Source organism: Falco rusticolus, chromosome 13 (genome assembly GCF_015220075.1).
Source record: "Falco rusticolus isolate bFalRus1 chromosome 13, bFalRus1.pri, whole genome shotgun sequence".
NCBI classification, from domain to species: Eukaryota; Metazoa; Chordata; class Aves; order Falconiformes; family Falconidae; genus Falco; species Falco rusticolus.
The window spans coordinates 25769907-25789650 of record NC_051199.1 but is presented as its reverse complement, the minus strand read 5'-3'; the positions used below and the strand labels follow the sequence as shown (position 1 = coordinate 25789650).

At 37.4% G+C, this 19744-nt stretch overlaps 1 protein-coding gene across 5 annotated transcripts in view; it reads left to right on the top strand.

The window, feature by feature from the left end:
* Window positions 1–19744, top strand: part of LOC119156560 (neuroserpin) — a 51772-nt gene that overhangs the window by 24733 nt on the left and 7295 nt on the right. For all 5 annotated transcript variants that reach the window (XM_037406418.1, XM_037406419.1, XM_037406421.1 and 2 more), the window contains exons 2-6: window positions 2767–3034; window positions 4826–5056; window positions 7706–7900; window positions 8772–8976; window positions 16650–16747. In XM_037406418.1, the coding sequence (XP_037262315.1) occupies window positions 2785–3034; window positions 4826–5056; window positions 7706–7900; window positions 8772–8976; window positions 16650–16747 (979 nt within the window). In that variant the 5' untranslated portion in view covers window positions 2767–2784. The remainder of the gene's footprint in view (window positions 1–2766; window positions 3035–4825; window positions 5057–7705; window positions 7901–8771; window positions 8977–16649; window positions 16748–19744) is intronic.

The following is a 19744-nucleotide window of genomic DNA, read 5'->3' as shown; positions in this document are numbered from 1 at the left end:
CAGTACTGTAGACCTCCTGCATGACGTAAGTTTATAAGCCTTTCTCTTGCCTTATACAGCTTCTAGGATGAGAGACTAATACCTGGGCTTAGTCTGTCACAGTGATGTGCTGAATGAAGTCTTACGTAACACTGGGAGAGAGGCATACTCTGGTGGTTTGGTGGGGTTTTTTTTAATAAAGAAATCTAGAATGCCCATGATCACAAAGAAAACTGAGAAGTCCGGTTATTTTATGTAACAGAAACCACAATATCTTTAAGTCAATAATGAATAAATGGGTAGGTTAAAAAGAAAATTCAATTAACTGCTATTAAGAAAAGCAGTTATTGGGGAAGTTTGTGGTATGTTGATAATGTTTTGGGCAATAAAAAGATTGCAGTGGTCTTCATGAAATAAATAGCAGTGGTCATGGCTCAGATTGAAGTGTGTTCCATGGGATGGTGTGAAGTGCTGGATAGTTTCATAAGGGTACTGAAATATGTAGCCATCGAGTAATAAGCACAATATGAAGCTGGTGCTTTATGCTTATATGACTGTTGTGGCTTAACCCCGGCCAGAGACTAAGCACCATGCAGCCACTTGCTCACCAACCCCACCACCTCCCCAGTGGGATGGGGAGAGGGTCACAAGAGTAAAAGTTAGAAAAGTCATGGGTTGAGATAAAGACAGTTTAATAGATAAAGCAAGACAAGGAATTCATTCACTACTTTCCACTGGCAGGCAGGTGTTCAGCCATCTCCAGGAAAGCAGGGATCCATCATGAGTAATGGTTACTTGGGAAGACAAACACCATCATTCTGAACGTCTCCCCCCCCTTTCTTCTTTTTACCCCAGCTTACATACTCAGCATGACATTGTGTGGTATGGAATATTTCTTTGGCTAGTTCGGGTCAGCTGTCCTGGCTGTGTCCCCTCCCAATTTCCTGTGCCCTGCCAGCCCTCTCGCTGGCAAGGCTTGAGAAACTGCAAAGTCCTTGACTTTGTTGTTGCTAAGTAAGTTTTATACTAAGAACATCAGTGTGCTATCAACTCTGTTCTCACGCCAAACCCAAAACACAGCATTGCACTAGCTGCTAAGAACATCATTAACTCTATCCCAGCCAAAACCAGGACAATGACTTACTCTGTGCCATTCTTAAATAAACTGGAGCCTTTGATGGATATTTTTGATATCTTGGTAAGAAACAAGAGAAAGATAGATCAGGTGGCCCAGAGAGATGAAGTGGCGCCAGCAACAGAGGAAGGCTTTTTAGAAATTGAGAAAAGGGGCATATTTCTTAACATATATGGAACCAATCATCAGAAAGGAGGTGTGGAGCAGGGGAGAAGCAAGGCTTTACCTACCATGTCTCACTGAGCCTGTCCATTTCTCCTGCAGTGTGTGTTATTGCTGCACCAGTTCATCTATTTAATTTTCTCAGTGCAAAAATAAACAAAAGGCTGCTCTGTGGCTGGGGGACAGAAAGAATCTTAACTAGTCACTGCATCAGTTTCTGCCAAGGCACGTATGTGTGCCCTGTTGCTTTTCATATTTTCTCAGCTATAAAATGTGAGTAATAAGATTTAAATTATGTATCATTCAGTGCTGTGCAAGTTAATTAGATAATGCTACATAGTCCTTTGAAGAAGAAATGCATAACACTAGTATTGTATAAAGCTTACTAAGGGTCTGTGTGTCAGGTATGTAGGAACCCATAGTAACTGCAGACACAGGAGAGCTGGGAAGCAGAAGACAGAGGCACTTGGGCCAGCTGCATGCAAATTAACTTCAGTTGAGCAACAGAATAGCATATTCACACAGATCTGTCCCATGCACGCAAACCCTGCAGACTGGCACAACAATATGTAAACACTTGTGGACTAAAGCTTTTAGTCTTGTACAAACTTGCTGCTTCAGGAATCTTTGCTTTGTTCTATGTTGGAGATATCCTAAGTGGCAAAAAGAAGGCATTGAAATGCAAGCCCTGTTGGCCTGATAGTTCTGTCCTAAAACGCACTTGGCAGTAAGCGGGTTAGATGCTAAGGTAGCATGATGTTTAAAGGAAAAATGGAAAGATGGAGACATACATACACTGCCCCAGGAGCTGGAATTGTAGTATCAGTAGTTGTGTGATGAGCTAAGTGGCGATAGAGTGAGAACTGTTGCTATCGGCTGATTTGTTTTTCTTTCAAATAATTTTTGGCTGCTTGCCATGTGTTTTGCAACTGAGCAACATCATGATACATTTCGTTTGTCACCAGTGTCAGCAAGCTCTCTTATATTGCTTGAAACAATTTTACCAGTTTGAGGCTTAGAGTGAGTTAGATGATTAAGTTGCATGTCCTGGAAGGTCAAAGGAAAGAAATGTGGATCTGTAAATCTCCTTGGTGGAAAAAGCACAGAAACACATACCAATTCCAGACCAGCATTGCCTAACAATGACAACAGCAAAATTAAAAAGTGAAAGTAGGAAGGCTGTCGCTGTATCTCCAAGGTCATTTTCTATACAAGTTGTTTTTTTTTATTAATCTATGGCTGAAAGATTTTAAAAATATATAGTTACATAAAGAACTAGGTTATTTTTTTTTCAAAATAGATTGTTACTTCAGTTTGAGCCGTATATGTGTTAGCGTCTCCTCCAAATAACTGAATTGTGCATTGACGTCTAACTAGGTTTTTTTTCCACACAGATTTAAGGCTAAAGTTTACTATTCTTTTTTCTCTTAAGTTGAATCTTCTGTTACTTAAACAAGGTTAACTTACTTTCTCTAAAATTTATCTTGCAGATCTTAGAATCTGAAGACATGTATTTCCTTGGACTCTTGTGTTTACTTGTTACACAAAGCAAAGCCTTCAAGACAAATTTTCCTGATGAAACCATTGCTGAGCTTTCTGTGAATGTTTACAATCAGTTGCGAGCCTCAAGAGAAGATGAGAATATTCTTTTCTCTCCTCTGAGCATTGCAATAGCCATGGGAATGGTAGAGCTTGGAGCCCATGGAACCACTTTGAAAGAAATTCGACATTCCTTGGGTTTTGACAGCTTAAAAAATGGTAAGGCCTTTTAATCATGTTTTACTATGATGCTTTTTGTCTTAAAGATGCCTGAACAGCGATGGAGGTGGCCCGGTCATGTCTATGGGTTATCAATCAGTAGGCTTCTTGGCATCCTGTTTGATGGCCTGAGCATGCTGAAGCATGCTTCAGTGGGTTCTGCATAAGCGGAGAGGTGCTAACGTACAACCCTGGCTTGGGCACCTGAATCTTAAGTGATTGCAGTTAACTGTTGATCTTGATATCTGTCTGCAAAATAAGCTTGCCTTTGCCTCTAGAATTATAAGGAGATTTTTAGGAACATCCTTTTTAGGGATTATAATGAAACCTGAAGAGGAAAGCAGTAGTTTTACAAATATTGCTTATAAGAAGGTATGAATATCTTAGTAATTTAACTGGAAATGTCTCTTACTTTGACATAACTTGTTTGGTTCTTGTAGGTAGAACCTGTAGGTTCTTTGTCCTAATTCTGTCACTCATGTTCTGTCTGCATTGTGTAGTGTCTCATACAGATATAAAAACTGATTTAGGAAATATAAGTATCTTGGCTGTTTCAGCACAATAAGCCACGTGTTCCCTTCAGCCTTTCTGAGAAACGGGATGAATTTCTTTAGCAGAGACCACTGCTACCTCGCCGTCCTGATTGCAGTATGGGATGAGCTAAGTCATGCATCTGGATGTGGTGCTGTGCTGTGGAGTGCAAGCACACTGTTAGTGCAGGCAGCTGTAATATGACTGCAAATGGAGGGGATGAGTCAATGGCAAAAAAATCACTTGAGGCAATTTCTACGAATTTTGATATCAAAGTAATTGGTTTAAAACCTGAATGAAATTGCTCATTCATACAGCGTCCTGGACTTTTAAGAAGGAACTTCTGAATATGTGTTTTAAGATGTGTTTAGCAGTACCACTGCACAGATGATGCCTCTCTGTGGAGACTACAGCACATATTTGGTTTGATAGTTTGTCCCAAAAACTTTGATAAATTATCCCTTACCTATAACTGAAGACGTTATGCAGTTGGTTTGAGCTAGGCCATTCACTATTCTTGCATGTGAGTGGTATTCAGTGAAAGTACCTAAATGATTTTCAGCTTGGAATATATGTTTGCATGCAATTTTTAAAATTTTTTGGGGGGGGGGGGCGGGGTTGTGTGTGTGTGTGTTTTGTTTTGTTTTAAATCAGGAATTTCAACTTCAGGTAGACACAACAGTATAAGCTTCGTATCTTAAAGCAGACTACTTTAATCCTACTCAGGATTCCTCATTACTCAAGCAAATGATTCTGTACTACCCCATGCAGGATCCTGGGAACTTCTAGACCTGTTTTTTGCAGATAAGTCCTTAGTTTCAAAACTTGAGGTTAAACAACTGGCTTTTAGGATGTAACGGAAATTCTGTTAAGAATTTGTGGTAGCAAGACATACAAGTGTGACTTGTAGGTTTAATATGTTATTCTTTTGGTGTTGAAAGGTCTAACATTGATAGTTTTGTCTGTGATGGGATCAGAATGTCTCATTAATTATGTAATTATAGGTAGTAGATAAAGTAAGCTCTACATAATACGTTCTGCCTTGTAGATTGTTCTTTCAGATCTGAAGGTATGTGTAGGTTTAGAAACAAGTTTTTTTAAATAAACAACCCTACTTTTTGTTGGTTTGTTTTTGTTTTTTTATTTTTGCCTTTTGGTGTTTGTTTTTTTTTCCACAAAATATCTCTGTGAATTTCCAGCAGAAAAAAACAAGGAATAATTTTCTTTTCTGAAACACTGAAGCTGTTTTTCTTTTCTCAGGTGAAGAGTTTACCTTCTTGAAGGACCTTTCTGATATGGCAACTTCTGAAGAAAGTCATTATGTTCTGAATATTGCTAACTCTCTCTACATACAGAATGGATTTCATATCAGTGACAAATTTCTGCAGTTGGTGAAAAAATACTTTAGAGCTGAAGTAGAGAATGTAGATTTCAGCCAAAGTGCAGCTGTAGCTACCCACATCAATAAGTGGGTGGAGAATCATACAAATAGTAAGTCCACATGATTCTTTTATGTACTTCCTGCAGTAAGTGTTTGTTTCCAAAGTTATACAGCGTTGTTGAATTGTTGCCTTGGATTTTATCTGTTCCATTTGAGACTAAAGTACCTCCTCCCACAGAAAGAATTCTAGTATCAGCTCTTTCTGAATCTTTTTTTTCCTGTGCAGGAATTATCTGTTTTAAGTAATGTTATCCATTGCTAATCATATACTAGTATCTGAATATCATTTCCCCCTACCATGCTATATTACAGTACCTGTAACATTTATTGAAGGAGAATGTTTTAACAGTAGGCATTTTAATAGTATTTTAATACTGATTTTGGTATTAAATTACAAAAACAAAAGATAAGTACTCTTGCTAACTGCAGAAGAGTTGTCTGCTCAGGGGTTATCAGCCCAAGTTTTGCATGTGTGGACTATCATGAGTTCTCTGAGGAACTGAGAAGTCACTGAGGAATAGGAAAGATAATTTTGAACCACAAAATCAGACCCTGAAATAAAATCTTTTCTAATGTGAAGAAACTAAATAGTATGTTGACAGAGTAGCTTATTTTAGGAAGGCTGTCAACAGAGTTTCACAACAAAAATTTGCAGCAGGGAAGTAAGCACAAAATTACCATTGTAAATATGCATAATCTGATCTGCATGATTTAGTGCTTGCTTCGCTTGTGGAATCCCAAAGATGTGACATTTTCTGAATACATGCAGAGTCTCAAGATACGGTAGTGAAGTTAGTCCCCTGTTGTAGGGATCAAATCATAATCTCATTCTCGTTCATCTGGCACAGTGTGGAGGCTGATATTTTAACAGTAATTCATCAGGGGTCTGGCTCTAACATTGGTTGTACCATTGGAAGGTATCGGAATCCCGTGTAAAGAACTAACACATCACTATGCAGCCTGAGCATTTGAGAAGCCTTAATGCTTTATGGAAATATATGATACCAAAATGGAAAAGCACCTCATGTAATGCTTTTATTCCATTTTGGAAATGATCTGTTTTCTCAAGGGAAAATGGTAGCTATTATATTCATAATAAATTCTGGCCTTTACCTCAAGCTACAGAAACAGAGGGGGTGCAAGCGAAGCAGCAGATTGCGGAATGTTTTCAGAGAAACATGGTGTCTGTCTGAAGGAAAAGTAAAATTCTCTTTCTTTTGGAAAGAACAGCGAGTTCTCCTGCTTAACACCTGCCACATGTGCTAAGTGAGCTCATAACCATTGCCCTGGAAGGAGCTGGTGCAGTGCTAAGAAAGGCAGCTGTGGGTCTCTTAGCATTAGGTTGCGATAGTAACAGTCCCTCAGCCTAGTCTCTGACCACTAGATCTCATTCTCTCCTGCCTGCCAGCTCTGACGGAGGAGGCTCATTTTCTCATTAGGAAAGGGGTACAAGACAGGCAGGCTTCCAATTCCAGCATGTTAAGCGTGATGGGAGGCTCAGAGCAGAAAGCGTTAACTGTCAAAGGTTTCTCTGGCCAGAAAAATTCTTAACGTTACATTAGTGTATTAACAAGATGTGGCTGAAAAATATAAGGGAATATGATGTACCAAATAGAAGTAGAAAAAATGGAAGTATATTCCTTCTTAAATTTTCCATTTTTTCCAACCATGAAGAGTGAGTGTGACAGTATTGGTCACATCTCATTTCTAAGAACGTTCTAGATGAAATGAAGTACAAACAGCAACCCAGCAGAAATACTGCCCTATGACACACAAGTTTCACACCGGTTAGTCAGTGTCATATGCTTCAGAAAGCAGAATTAATTTATATTTTAAGTTGTGGATTAAGAAGTAATAATTATAGTGAGGAATATGTTTATTTTAGCACCTTGTATTGCAATGTCAGTTAAAAATAGAAGTTAGCAAGAAAGCTATCTGAAGTAGGCTGTAATTCTTCAGGAATAGTGACAAATCTGGTTAGTGCACCAAATTTAACAAACTTGAAATTGTTTTGCTGACGAGCAAGCCCTTTAAGATGAGCTAAAGCAGGTAACAGACTGTATTCTGATGTAAATGACTTATTTAGGAGTAGGAGCAAAGCAGCTGCCATGCTCAGCTGACATCTCCCATGAATAGAGCAGATGCTAGATGTTTTTTCTCTTACTTTTCAAGAGCTAATGTCAATGGAACAAATGCTGTGAATTTATGTGGGGTTTTTAGTATTAGTCCTTATTTTGAAGTCAGTAGGGCATTACTGAAAATGAATGCTTGCTTCAGAATTGGCCCAGGTGAAGTTCCAATGGGTATACTTAGACACTTTAAGCACTCATTTAAGTGCTTCTTTGGATTGGAGCCAAGACAAAAAATTGACCTTAAGACAATAGTGCTGAACTGTTATAGTAACACCCGTATAAACATCCCTGATGTGACCCCTTTTCCACTTGATTTCATTATGGGGTATATTTAAGTGGTGATCAAGAAACAGTTGACTAACATGTACTTGATGGAAGGGTTTACGCACCTACACTGTGCTTTAGGTTTACAAAACACTAGTGGTTTAATTTGAGAATTAATGAAACATCTGAATTGGAAATTACATGTTAGCATAGCTTTTTATTTTCTTGCGTTTTTCAAGCTGTCTTAAGTTTTGATTTAATGCTCAATTTGACATGCAGACTGACAGTTGATTTTCATCTCAGATATGATCAAAGATTTCGTGTCTTCAAGAGATTTTGGTGCTCTAACTCATTTGGCTGTCATCAATGCAATCTACTTTAAAGGCAATTGGAAATCACAGTTCAGACCTGAAAATACAAGAACTTTTTCTTTCACTAAAGATGATGAAAGTGAAGTTCAGATTCCAATGATGTACCAGCAGGGAGAGTTTTACTATGGTGAGTTGGACCTTTAGCAATTTAAAGCCAGTAAGTCTTCCCTTAACAGGTTTGTTGCAGTAACACTCATTTGTACTGTTGCCTGTTCTTTCACCTAGAATTTTAGATGTGATGTTTGCTCAATTAAGGGACTCTGGTTTTGACATCTTTTCGTAATGTGTGTGCTTGTGTATTGTCACTAGGTAACAACATTCATAATGGCCTCTTTCTTGATTACTTCTTAGGTACTTTTGGTGCCATGTGGTGGATTTTGGAATGATTATCCATTTTATCTAACCTCTTTACAATTCTTGAGCTAGTCCTACTTCTCATTAAAGTAGTTTTCTTGTGCTGTGCTAGTTAAAATGAATAATGTTTGCCCGTTACTGTTGTAATAACCTTAGAAAGGTAAAATAAGGGTTCTTTGAACAGCAGAACTAATGATAGTTTTCATCTTCAGCTTGAACTCCCAAGTGGGTTCTACAGTGTCTAGCATTGGAAATATTTTACTCAGTCTCATCACTGAAAAATTCTCTCTCCTGAATCAAAAAACCTCTGTCCATTTCAATGGAAGTCTTGGTAGCTTTAACAACTTCTGGACTTCCCACTGTCTAGCCAGTGGCAGTTAGTTAATAGGTTCAGAAGTGTGATTATTTATTATAAACTGAGTGATTGCATAAACTTGTTTTCTTTAAGAAAGCAGATGTAAGCTTCAAATCTTGTGATAAAGAAACCAATATAAATTTTGTACAGAATGGAATAAAGAGGGTCACTTTTAGTTCCAGTATCTAGTAAACGCTGCCTAGTATTACCCTTTCACTTTTCCCTTATCTCCAGTGAAGATGAAATTAAATACTTCTAATAGCTTTTCGTTGTTGTTTTTCTTTTGTAGGAGAGTTCAGTGATGGCTCCAATGAAGCAGGCGGTATCTATCAAGTTCTGGAAATACCATATGAGGGAGATGAGATTAGTATGATGATTGTTCTTTCCAGACAGGAAGTTCCACTGGTCACATTGGAACCACTGGTCAAAGCCTCGCTGATTAACGAGTGGGCTAATTCTGTAAAGAAGCAAAAAGTGGAAGTGTATTTGCCAAGGTGAGAATATGCTCCCCTGTCAATAGAAGGGGAAAGACTGCATTCAAATTGATCAGAGTAGCAGAGTAGGTAAAACTTGAACATCTTGATCAAGTCTGCAGTTACGTAGCACCCACACAAAGGTTGCTTTGGCAAGAAAGCCTAGGGGGCATGCAGTGCAGGATGATGGCTGAGCAACAGCTGAGCACTGCATTTGCATCCCTTTCATATGTGAGCTGCACAAAAGAGAATTTACTCATCAGGAATATATTCACTCTGAATGGTGTTCAGAGTATTGCAGAACTCATTACAGATACGTTCCGTTTATCATTGGATATGTTCCATTTAGACAGGAGCCATAGAAATATTGCAAGTCTGAATTAACAAAAGCTAAAATGTTTCATTTAGGTCCTAATTAGATTTCTGTGTGCTGCTAATTTAAAAAATTCTAATGGTATGTGTGTCTGTGTAGATACAAATGGTTGAATGTCAAGAGGTAATTCCAGTCAATTTGTGTCTTTTGTCTTTTTTTCTTAGTTGTAACAAGTACTGGTTTCTTTTTCCTTAGAGGAGCAATAGAATAACAAGACATTACTACCAGTATGGATGATACTTCTGTCAGTTCATTTATAGACATAAGTTCTATGTGCTTAGTGGCATATTTACTCACATACGCCGCTTAGATATCTTTCCTAAAATTCTGTTTCATCTACCTTAACATATTTTTCATGCTTGCTGTATGCTTGACTTAGTAACAGAGTTGTTTACTACTAAATGTCGCTAATAATGTATAGTTGGATCATGATGTCCTTCGAGTGATTCATAATGATTTCATTGAAGTGTTTATATAACAACATGGCACAAGTTTGATGTGGATCACTTCTACTTATTCTACTTTAGTAGCACTGTGCAGTGGGTACATGGCAGCAGAAAAAAATAAACCATAGTAAATCCTTTTAATCATTAAAATAGTTCTTTGGTTTCAGGTGACTTGGAAATTTGAGTTTGTTACATTTCGCATATAAAGAGAAGGGCAAGAATCTGCAGTTTATCAGCTTCCCTTCCAAAGCAAAGGCCACTGTCAGGAAGCTAACTCCAGCTGAGCACAATAAAACAAGGCTAGCCAGGATAAATTAGGCTGAGATGGACTGGTGCTGTCAGCATGCCCTGATTCCAACTCGCGATGGAATTCCACTTCTCTTAAAAGCTGTTAGGCTTGGAGTCAGAGTGGCAAGGGAACAGCAGCATTTTGGGTTATTTTTCTCTGCCCCATAGTAAGAGTTCCTTTCCTTTTTAAGTAGTGTTTCTTCTGAAGAAGCAGGGAGAGCAGCAAAGAGCTGCATTGCAGGTTTTAAACAAACTGAACCTACTATAGGCTATTCCTGTCGTTTTTGTTTGTTTTTCTCTTGGAGCTTCAGGTCCCAGGAGCTTTAATATTAACAATGCACTAAGATGTAGGGGAGGGGCATTTCTCCCAGGCTATTTCTTCTGCAGGCTTGGGCAACACTTACCTAGATATTAATGATAAGTAAAATATGAGGATTCTTCAGTCCCCTAAGCTTTCCTTTTATAATTGAAGCATTTCACAGCCTGTGCATCAGGTGCTGAAGTTGGACGTCTTCTGTTGAATTTCTAGAGCACAAAATCTGCAACAGAAGTGTCTCTCCATTGATCATATAGGGAAGGTATGAAAACTAGCTTCCAAAATTAAGAAGTCTGGGTATCTAAAGTTAAATGCATGAATGTCATTGAAAACATATTAATTACGTTTATAACTTGAATTAAGTTTGTAGAGGTAGTTTGGGGGTTTGTTTGCTTTTAACTAAAAGCAGAAAACGCAGTATTCTCTGTAGTCAGGTTCTCGGGCATGAGTTTGAGGCCTAGGTTTTGTGTGATTGAAAAAGTATCCTTACTTATGCCATCCTTAGGCTAGTTGTCAAGCCTGTCACTCTTACCTAACAGCCTCAAATAACTTAGTGAACACTTGTGAATTCAGGCAAAACAGGTACAACCAGGTGCTGATTACCTTCAGTATTTTCAGATTATAAAAGATAACTATCACAAGCTTGAAATTCTGTATAATATTACTGCAGTTTCCTTACAAAAATTCAAAGAATAATTGCATGCTCCCAAGGTGTTGAATTTCCATTAGGGATTCAGAGGTGATCTACAGGATTTTATCAATGCTCTAAATAAACACTTCATAAATATTTTATGCTCTGACTCAGAAAGGCATGTTACGAAATGTGGCCTGCAGGCTCTGTCCACTGAGAAATTGAAAGCAGCAGTGGAATAAAATTAAATTTTTATATCCCAAAAGATGCTATCCAATTATAAAGTGAACATTTTTTAAACTTATACATTTGTAATAGGGTCTGAATGAGTAGCCAAAGCAGAGTTAATCACAACTTTCCAATTTCTGTCTGCATTATCTGTGTGCAAATGAAATTGTGTATTATTCCTCTTAATAGCAAAGGAGAGATTTGTACAGAATTGTTAAATTATACTTTCTCATTTTCATTTTCAAATCGTTGTTTCCAGCTTAACCCGGACTAAAGTGATCAACATTTTAATCCACTTTTTGCATAGGAGTGAAACAGACCACGAATCTAATTTACAAAGCTGTCTCTCTAACATAATTATTTGAAGAGCATAGGAGGAACTAGTACTTGATAACAGCAGTACAGTCTGCACATCTGCTTTAAAGGATTGGTCCATTATGCCCAGCTCTCTTTAAAGACCTACTTGCTTTTTTGTACACTTAAAATATGTTTAAAATGCCGTAGATGGTGTTGAAATTATAAGGGTTTTTTAGTAGAAGTATACTTAGCCAACTTCTGCAGCCCATATTTAGCTTTGGATAGAAGGACTTTGGCAGAGAAAGAACCATAACCTGCCTTGCTTCACTTGGTCAGAGCATCTGTATGAGGTTTTTTGTTTGTTTTTTTGCTGTTAGTGGAGTATTTTTGTTGCTTGCTTGTTTGTTTGCAGGCTATTAAATCATGCGGGCTAGTTCTAGCACCTCAGGACAACCTTGCTGAAATTCCAGCCGAAATGCAGGAATTGCTATCAGCTGGCAGCTTTGTATTGTAGGCTGCTTGCTAGGTTAAAATAGTGATTCAGGTCTGGAGGACCTGTCCTCTAAGCAAGAATATTGTTGATTTTAAGGAATGGAGCCATTCCTTTGTTTGCTTTTTGTTCTGCAGAATTTAATATGTTGGAACCAATCTGAAAAACTGGAATTCCTTGCTTTTGCTCATTCAAAACTCAGAGTAATTTTTGAAATTATAGCCTTTGGGCTGAATCACACTAGGATCTAGTTCACTTCTGTTGTGTAACTGGAAAAGCGTACCCTAATGCTTCTTGATTCTGTGGATCCTGAGCATCTAAGGACTTCACAGAAAATTCAGCATTTCAGAAGGGTTGGGCAGCATCATAAAAGATGAAGCCATCCTTTTTTCTGTCTTGAAAGTCTGTAAAATAGAAGAAAGATGGCCTGATATGGTATGTTAATGCTCTATACAAACCCAAAAAGTTCAGATGCATAACTAAGGAGTCTTTTGATGTCATAAATGCATCAGTTTAATGCTGGTATAAATTTTAAATTTCACATAAACAACATCGTTCTCAGTCAAACTCTCCAGAGAACTGTTTGTTAGTTTCTAAATCTACTTTTACTTCCTAAGCATCTCATTCTGTTCTTCATTTCATGTGGGAGAGCTCCAAAGATGGGGAAATCAAGGGAAGTATATTTGTTCAGCTATTTGGACTACATTTTACATGTAGGAGGTAGAAAGATTTTACAAAAGAACATTGTAAAAATAACTATAGGTAAATAAATATATACATCTTCACTTCTCCTTGACTTTGGCTAACAACTGGTAAACAGTCGTTATCCCTTATTAATACTTTTCTGCTCAGTGTTGGAAGCATATATCCATGAACATGTGTGTTGGTGAACCTTCTAGGACTGCTTAAGTACAGAAGCTTTCCTCTCAATTCAGCATACTGGTCTTTCTGTTCTGGTCCTATGGTGAAAATGCCTCATCTTTTCTTCAGTGGTTGTTTCTCGGGCTTCCCTTTGTGGTTTTTAGTGCTTCCAGATGCATTAATTCCATGACTCCTGATACTGAAGTATTGAAATTGATTTTCATAGTACTTTTACCATCCGAAGCACCTGAAAGGTTGTGGAAAAAAAAGTGACCATCTGGTTCATTATATGCAACAAATGCTGTAAATAACCATGTGTCAGTGCTAGTATCGTGTCACTTGGCATTTCCAAAGTCTAGAGGTACAGCAAGTACCTGGCTAGGGAAATGAGATTGACTGTCCCTTCTGTGTTCTAGGTTGTCAGCTTTGATTTTGAATTCCTGCATCAGTGTCTATAAAGAATGCAGAGAGATCCAAGTATGACTGTGGATAACTCATACCTAATGTTTATGTCTGATTGCATAGCTTGAAATTAAATTTCAAAGTGCAAAGCAGCCCTATTATTTTTCAAAAGAAGCTGATTCTGATGTCAGCTAAAACATGTGAAATATTATTAATAGCTTGTCTGTAACACTCACTGCTGTTCAGGCTATGTGAGAAAAGAGGGAAGATACTATTTTGAATAGTACTTTAGAGTGGGGTTTTTACAGTATGACAAAACTAAGAGGGAAAAAGGGAAGTAATAAGTTTTATTTTTGTACAGAGGTAATTTGGTATTTATACAGCTGATGTGATGGGGTTTATTTGTCATAATAAACAGGAACTCGCTTCTGTAGATATTGTAGAGATCTTTACTCATCCACCTGCTTAGTATTTGCCTTTCCCAGGGGGTTCAGTCAGGGGATATAGCCTCTGTGTAGTAGTTGAGTGACTGCTACTGTCCTTCATGGAAGTATTTTGTAACAATATTATCAATACTCTTGTTTGCATTTTCTTTTTTTCAGATGCATATTTAGCTGAGGCTTTATTGGTTGGGCTGGTTGGTTTTTGGGATGGGTTGGGTTTTTTTTGTGTGTGTGCGCTTTTTTTTCCCCAAAAAAATCTTCCAAACCTTCTCCTTGCAAAGTATGCGAAAGCATCTTTTGTCATGCTTTCTTTCTGGATCACAATTCATTGCTTAGCAGATAAGTATTTCTTCTGTGTAGTGGTCCAGAGACTTAAACCCACCTGATTTCCATTGATATTTTATAATGATTCTCTGAATTTGGAAATAAATGCTTTATTGCAGTTTCCTTATTTGTGACATCAAATTTTACTTTTCATGCTAACTTTTCTTGCTATCCTGTCCTATCCTGATATTCCTTACTAGTTTGACATTGCTAGTTAATAGCTGAATTGTCTTGAGAGCTTGATACATTCAATACTAACTGTGGTGAAATAAAAGCCAGAAAGGGAAAAATACACCACGCTGAAATTTTTATAAAAAGCATTTTAACATTTATGTACCTTTTTTATTTGTAAAGTAGGTACAGTTGAATGTGTTTTTCAAAATGTTATAGTTTTAATATAGAATGAAATGTTTCTGGATTTATTCTATGTGCACAGATAGGACCTCTGTACTGTGTAACTAGCATTAGGAATCAAATTTCAATTAATCTTTGTTAGGGTTTTTACTGAAGTTTCTAAAATAGATCTGTCATACTTTACAAGTGTGTAGTGAGAGTAAAATTGGTCTGTAGTTTTGGAGCCTAGAAGCCAGGGAAATTTGAATGAATGGGCAACTTGTAGGTTTTTCTCTTGGCTTAAAGCTGAAATTCTGCATAAGGTCTTGCAAGCTCACTGCCTCTTGTAGTTTTTGACCAGTGTGAGTGTTCACAGCTTTCTAAGAGGACAAGAAAGCTAACAGGACATTTCCATTTCCTAAAATCTTACTGGCTGTTTTCAGGTAATCTGTGTACCTACATCTCATTCATTAAGGTAATACTTCTTTATTTATTTTTAACAAATGCTGCTACACTGACTGATGCAGATTTTGTCAAAACACCATAAGCAGCTTCTTCCACTACATAAATCTTTGTTGATCTCTTGTGAATTTTTTGAGAGCTGCCATAACAATAAAATCACAAGTATCAGTTCATGTGCTTTTATTTCAGGCATATCCTGGAATTCATCTGGACAGGGTACATGAACACTTGCAATGTGATTTATTGATCTTAAACTATCTCTGAATCTTATTTTAACTTGCATAAAATTCTTCTCTGTGTGTGACTAATACCTATTCCATCATAGATTTTTGGATTCTGATGGCTTTTCAAAGTTCATTATGAACGTAGATCATGTATGGATTTTTTTTCATTTTGTGTAAATGTTGGAAGTGAGGAAGATTCACTTGACTCCTATCCAGTTGTCTTTTAATGGCCAGATTATTCTTTTTCAAGTTGCCAAGGTTTGTACGTATCGAGGTATCACACATCTTGGCTCTTCATCAGCTGTTCTCTGCTCAGATTCCTGGGCTATGCTTTCTCCTGAAAAAAACATGTTCTTCCATGTAGCTGAGGAAGCTTAATCCTGAAAAAGGAAACTGCACAGAAGCATATTTTATTTGGTTCTAGCACAGGGAAGACCTGTCACTAAGGACTGCAGTGTAATTGCAGAGTTGTTTCTGACTGAATGGTTTCCTGGAGAAACTGTAACACTGGCTTAGGTACTATAGATTTTGTGTTGTATAGTTAGAGCCAGTCACTGTCAGCATAACGTAAATCACTGATAACTTATTTGATCATTCTACAGAGAACCTGTAACTCATCTATAACAGACATTTATGATCAGTGGTTTGTGTTTGTCTATAGACTTCTAGTATTTTCCGGTTGGGGCTGCTGTCATCATCTTTATTAATATTATGACATATTTTTTTGTTCTTCTAGTTGTCCAGTCTGTTTCTGGCCATACATAAAAGAACTTGAGTCTTTTTTTGTCTTGCTGACACTAGGCATAATTTCTAAAATGTTGGAAAAGCAGTCTTTGTAAATGGAACAGTCTTTTGTCCAGAATCTTGCCCTCGGGATAAATCTCAATTTGACCTTCCAGCACTGTAGCATAGCATAGGACATGGGTTTGCAAGCTACCCCTGAAATCCTGCCAGGTTATACTCACATGTGCATTTGTGCTAACAACTATTTGTTTTCCCCATTCTTCACTCATAATCAAAACCCAATTAAAATTTTGCCACCAGAGTAATTAGCAGCTGAGTCAGAAACGCTTTATAGGCACTTTCATAACTGCTGGTCTTTGCTTATACGGTCTAAATAAGAATGGAGTATCTCTCTTACTTTCCTACTCCTCCTTTGGCAGCAGCTGTCTGTAAAGTTTATGCTGCCCTTTGCCTCATTTGATATTCTATTCTAGTATGTTTACAATTAAATTTAGTTTTTATAGTAAACCTGTTGTATAAGAAAAGTAAGCATTTACATTAGCTACTGCATAATGTTGCACTGAGGTTTTATGGTTGGGGACTGTACAATACCATTAACATATTTTTGATTGCTTCTGCATTCAAAAAAAAGATAATCAAGCTGTGAGACTAAACTAAATTGTAAGCATTTCTGTAGAGGGTGTCACTATACTATACTACTAGAACCTAATCTCCTACTTTACATTATTTATCTTGATGTTTCTGTTGTCGTTACCTAGAAATTTTAACCTTCTAATAACAGTAAGTATTCCTTACATCTGGGTTTTTTGTAATTTTCTATTACATTCTCCAGGTTCACTGTAGAACAGGAAATTGATCTGAAAGATGTCTGGAGAGGTCTCGGAATTACAGAGCTGTTCAGCAGTAGTGCTGACCTCACTGCGATGTCTGGTAAGAAGTTCTTGTGCTGTCTCTGGAGCAATATGAGGAAGTAGTGAACTCACCTGAAGATAATCAACGAGCTCTTCAAAGTGATTTTATGGAGGGGAAAAAAACGAAACCTGCTAGCAATTTTTTGATCCTTTGTGATTTTTGCATAATGGATTTGTGTGCTCACAGCAGGAGCAGTTGAGGCAGGGAAGAAATCCATCAGGGGGGGTGTGTGGGTTGAGGACAGTCGACACGGGGAAGTTCACGGAGTATTTCAGAACTGGATCTCATTAGAAATGTAGAGGAATTGTAATACTATGCAAGAGGCAGATCCACATTAGAGCAATATATGGCTTCAGTGCCTTGATGGGAAGTGGGATTGGCCCAACAAGGGGGTTGTCATCTTTTATCTCCAGAGGCTATTTGTTCACAGCATTAAGAGCATTAAGCTGTTGTACAATTAGTCATCTCCCCAGATACCCGCTGTATAGAAGCAGCACAGGAAAGAGTTCTGAGATAAAAGCAATTTAGTCACATACACTGCTTGCTATTTCACTGTGTTGCCAACTCTTCAGCAGTTGAAATATCCAACACATTTAGAAATTCAGGTGGAAGTTAGATAAAATACCTCCTAAAAGATACAGAAGTGGCACAAAAGGTAGAGTAATCTTTGCCTGAGAAGTTGCTTCATTTTTGCATAACAAAAGTAGCCACACAAGCAGTAATTTAGCATTGTCTGTCTAGACCTGAATTTTGGCAAACCCAGTTGCTCTCTCTCTAGGAGCATGGGCCAGTGTGAGACTGCTGTCATTATTCTTGTAGTTTATGCTTATATACTGCTCTCTCTTCGTTGTGGTGGTGGTTTTTGGTTTTTGTTTTTTTTTTTTTTGCTTTGTGGGTTACTGCTTAATCAGCCAGATAGGTCCTTAGCTGGTGGGAAGTACCGGTTCTTAATTGTCGGTCTCAGGAAGTGACCACACCTGTGTGTCTTATTCAGAATAGTGGTGATGAAGGCCCATCTTCCTCTTAAAATTTACAGCAGGTTTGTGATTTTCATATCTTTTGCCTTTTACTAAGTTTGAAATATTGTTTATAGTGTATCACATAGCTTTTTCCGATGTTTTGCAGCTTTCACTTCTTTAGTGAATTTGTGGGAAAAGCTGGAGTTAGCTAATGTGAAAAGAATTTAAATAAATGAAAATTCCTTCTTTAAAGAAATACTATTTTTCTGAAGAAAAACACCTTCAGTTTCTCAGCCACCTCGAAGAAGAGTAAGCTGTCCAATAAATTCTAGTCTATATACAAAAAAGTATTTACTTGAGAATGGAACTAAGGAGAATGGAAAATACACAGGGGAGATTGAATCACAAAGGCAGTGCTTGGTTCTTATTTTAATTCCATGTAAAAATCACCTATATATCAGGAACTAATTCTGCAGTCAAGAGGTTAGCAGAAAGAATGGAACGTGCTTGCATTTTAATCCATTAGACTAATGATTTGTGTAAAATTTTATATTTTTGACAGTTGTACTGTACAAAATCAAAATGCCATGTTTTGCATGACTGAATTAACTCCTCTGCCATTTAAAGAGGAATTTGTGTGTTCTGTAGAGCAGTGTATAGAGAGAATTCATGAGTTTTACTGTAACAGTCTTGCTTTTCACTTAAAAGGCCATGTGCCACCAGGTGATGAAAAGGTCATTCATAAATTTAGAATAAGAAAATGTTTTTGAAGTAATGCGTTTAATGAAAACCCTGCTGTTGATGCTGTGGAGATGAAATTCCAAGTAATGAAAATACAGAATGTTTCCTATTTCTAATTTTCACAATGTAAAATGGGGAGGGAGGAGGAAGGGAAAAAGAAAATAATGAAGAAAAAATTGAAAAGCATGCTGTTACAAATTCCTGAACAGTATGTCAGGTAACAGGGAAGTTGAAGCCACAAGTTTACATGCATCTCAGTGTCAGCCCTCTGGAAAATTTGGTACTTCATGGAACCTTAAATACAGATACTTGAATACAGTGTTTGTCTGGACTCTTAATTTAGGAAGATTCAAATCATAAAAGAAATCTAAAGAGACTTTTGAGAAATTCTGTTGCGTTTAAAAATACTCTTCTCCCCCTCTCCTGTTGCTCTTGCTTTTGGATTATTGACAAGGAAAGCCGCCTGCAATTTCAACAGCAGCCCTAATCCTGTAGTCAGATCCAGCACAGATTGTTGAGTTCAGTTAAATTCTATGTGGGTTTAGTGGATATAAATCAAATTGCAGGATTACAGACTTATTTTTCAATATTTAGAATTCTTTTGGGTTTTGCACTCAATCTGAAAAATGGAAGTAGACGAGTCAGCTTTTGCTTCTATGGATTGTGAGCAACCAAAGAGAAGACAGTAATCTAGATGTACATTTTAAATTTTACTCTCTTGCAGAAATTAAGTTCTTTGTGAATTTATACAGGTGAGTAGGACAACATTCTTATTTGGCTGCCTAGTTACATGTTGACATGTCTTACTTGCATCTCTGATTCCATCAGCTGTTCCAAATAATCTTGAAAAAACTTCTGGTATTTGGGATTTTGTAATTTACACAGTGTGTAAACTTGCTACTTGAGTATTTCAATACCACTTAGGATTTACCCTTGAACTAATCTCAACACTAAAATTCCCCTTCTCTTAAAATTATGATATATCTTACTGTTGTACAATGCCTTACATGGCAACTACTTTTAACCTCAAAGTGACCAGCATTTCAGTGAGCAGTGAAATGGTCTTAATGACTTACTTTCACAATATAAAGTAGTTAGAAGAGCATCAGTCTAATAAAAAGCTCTTCAAAGTCTTGACTGATGCAGGTACAATTTTTCTGGGACGACCTAACCTAGAAAAGCCAATAAACCTGCATGTTTTTTTGTAATGAGACTTGCAGAGCAACCATTTGGCAGCTATGAGTAGGAGTTTGCAAGCATATGGAGTGTAATGACAAATGAAGTGTGATGCTAACGGAGTCATGTACATTAGAAG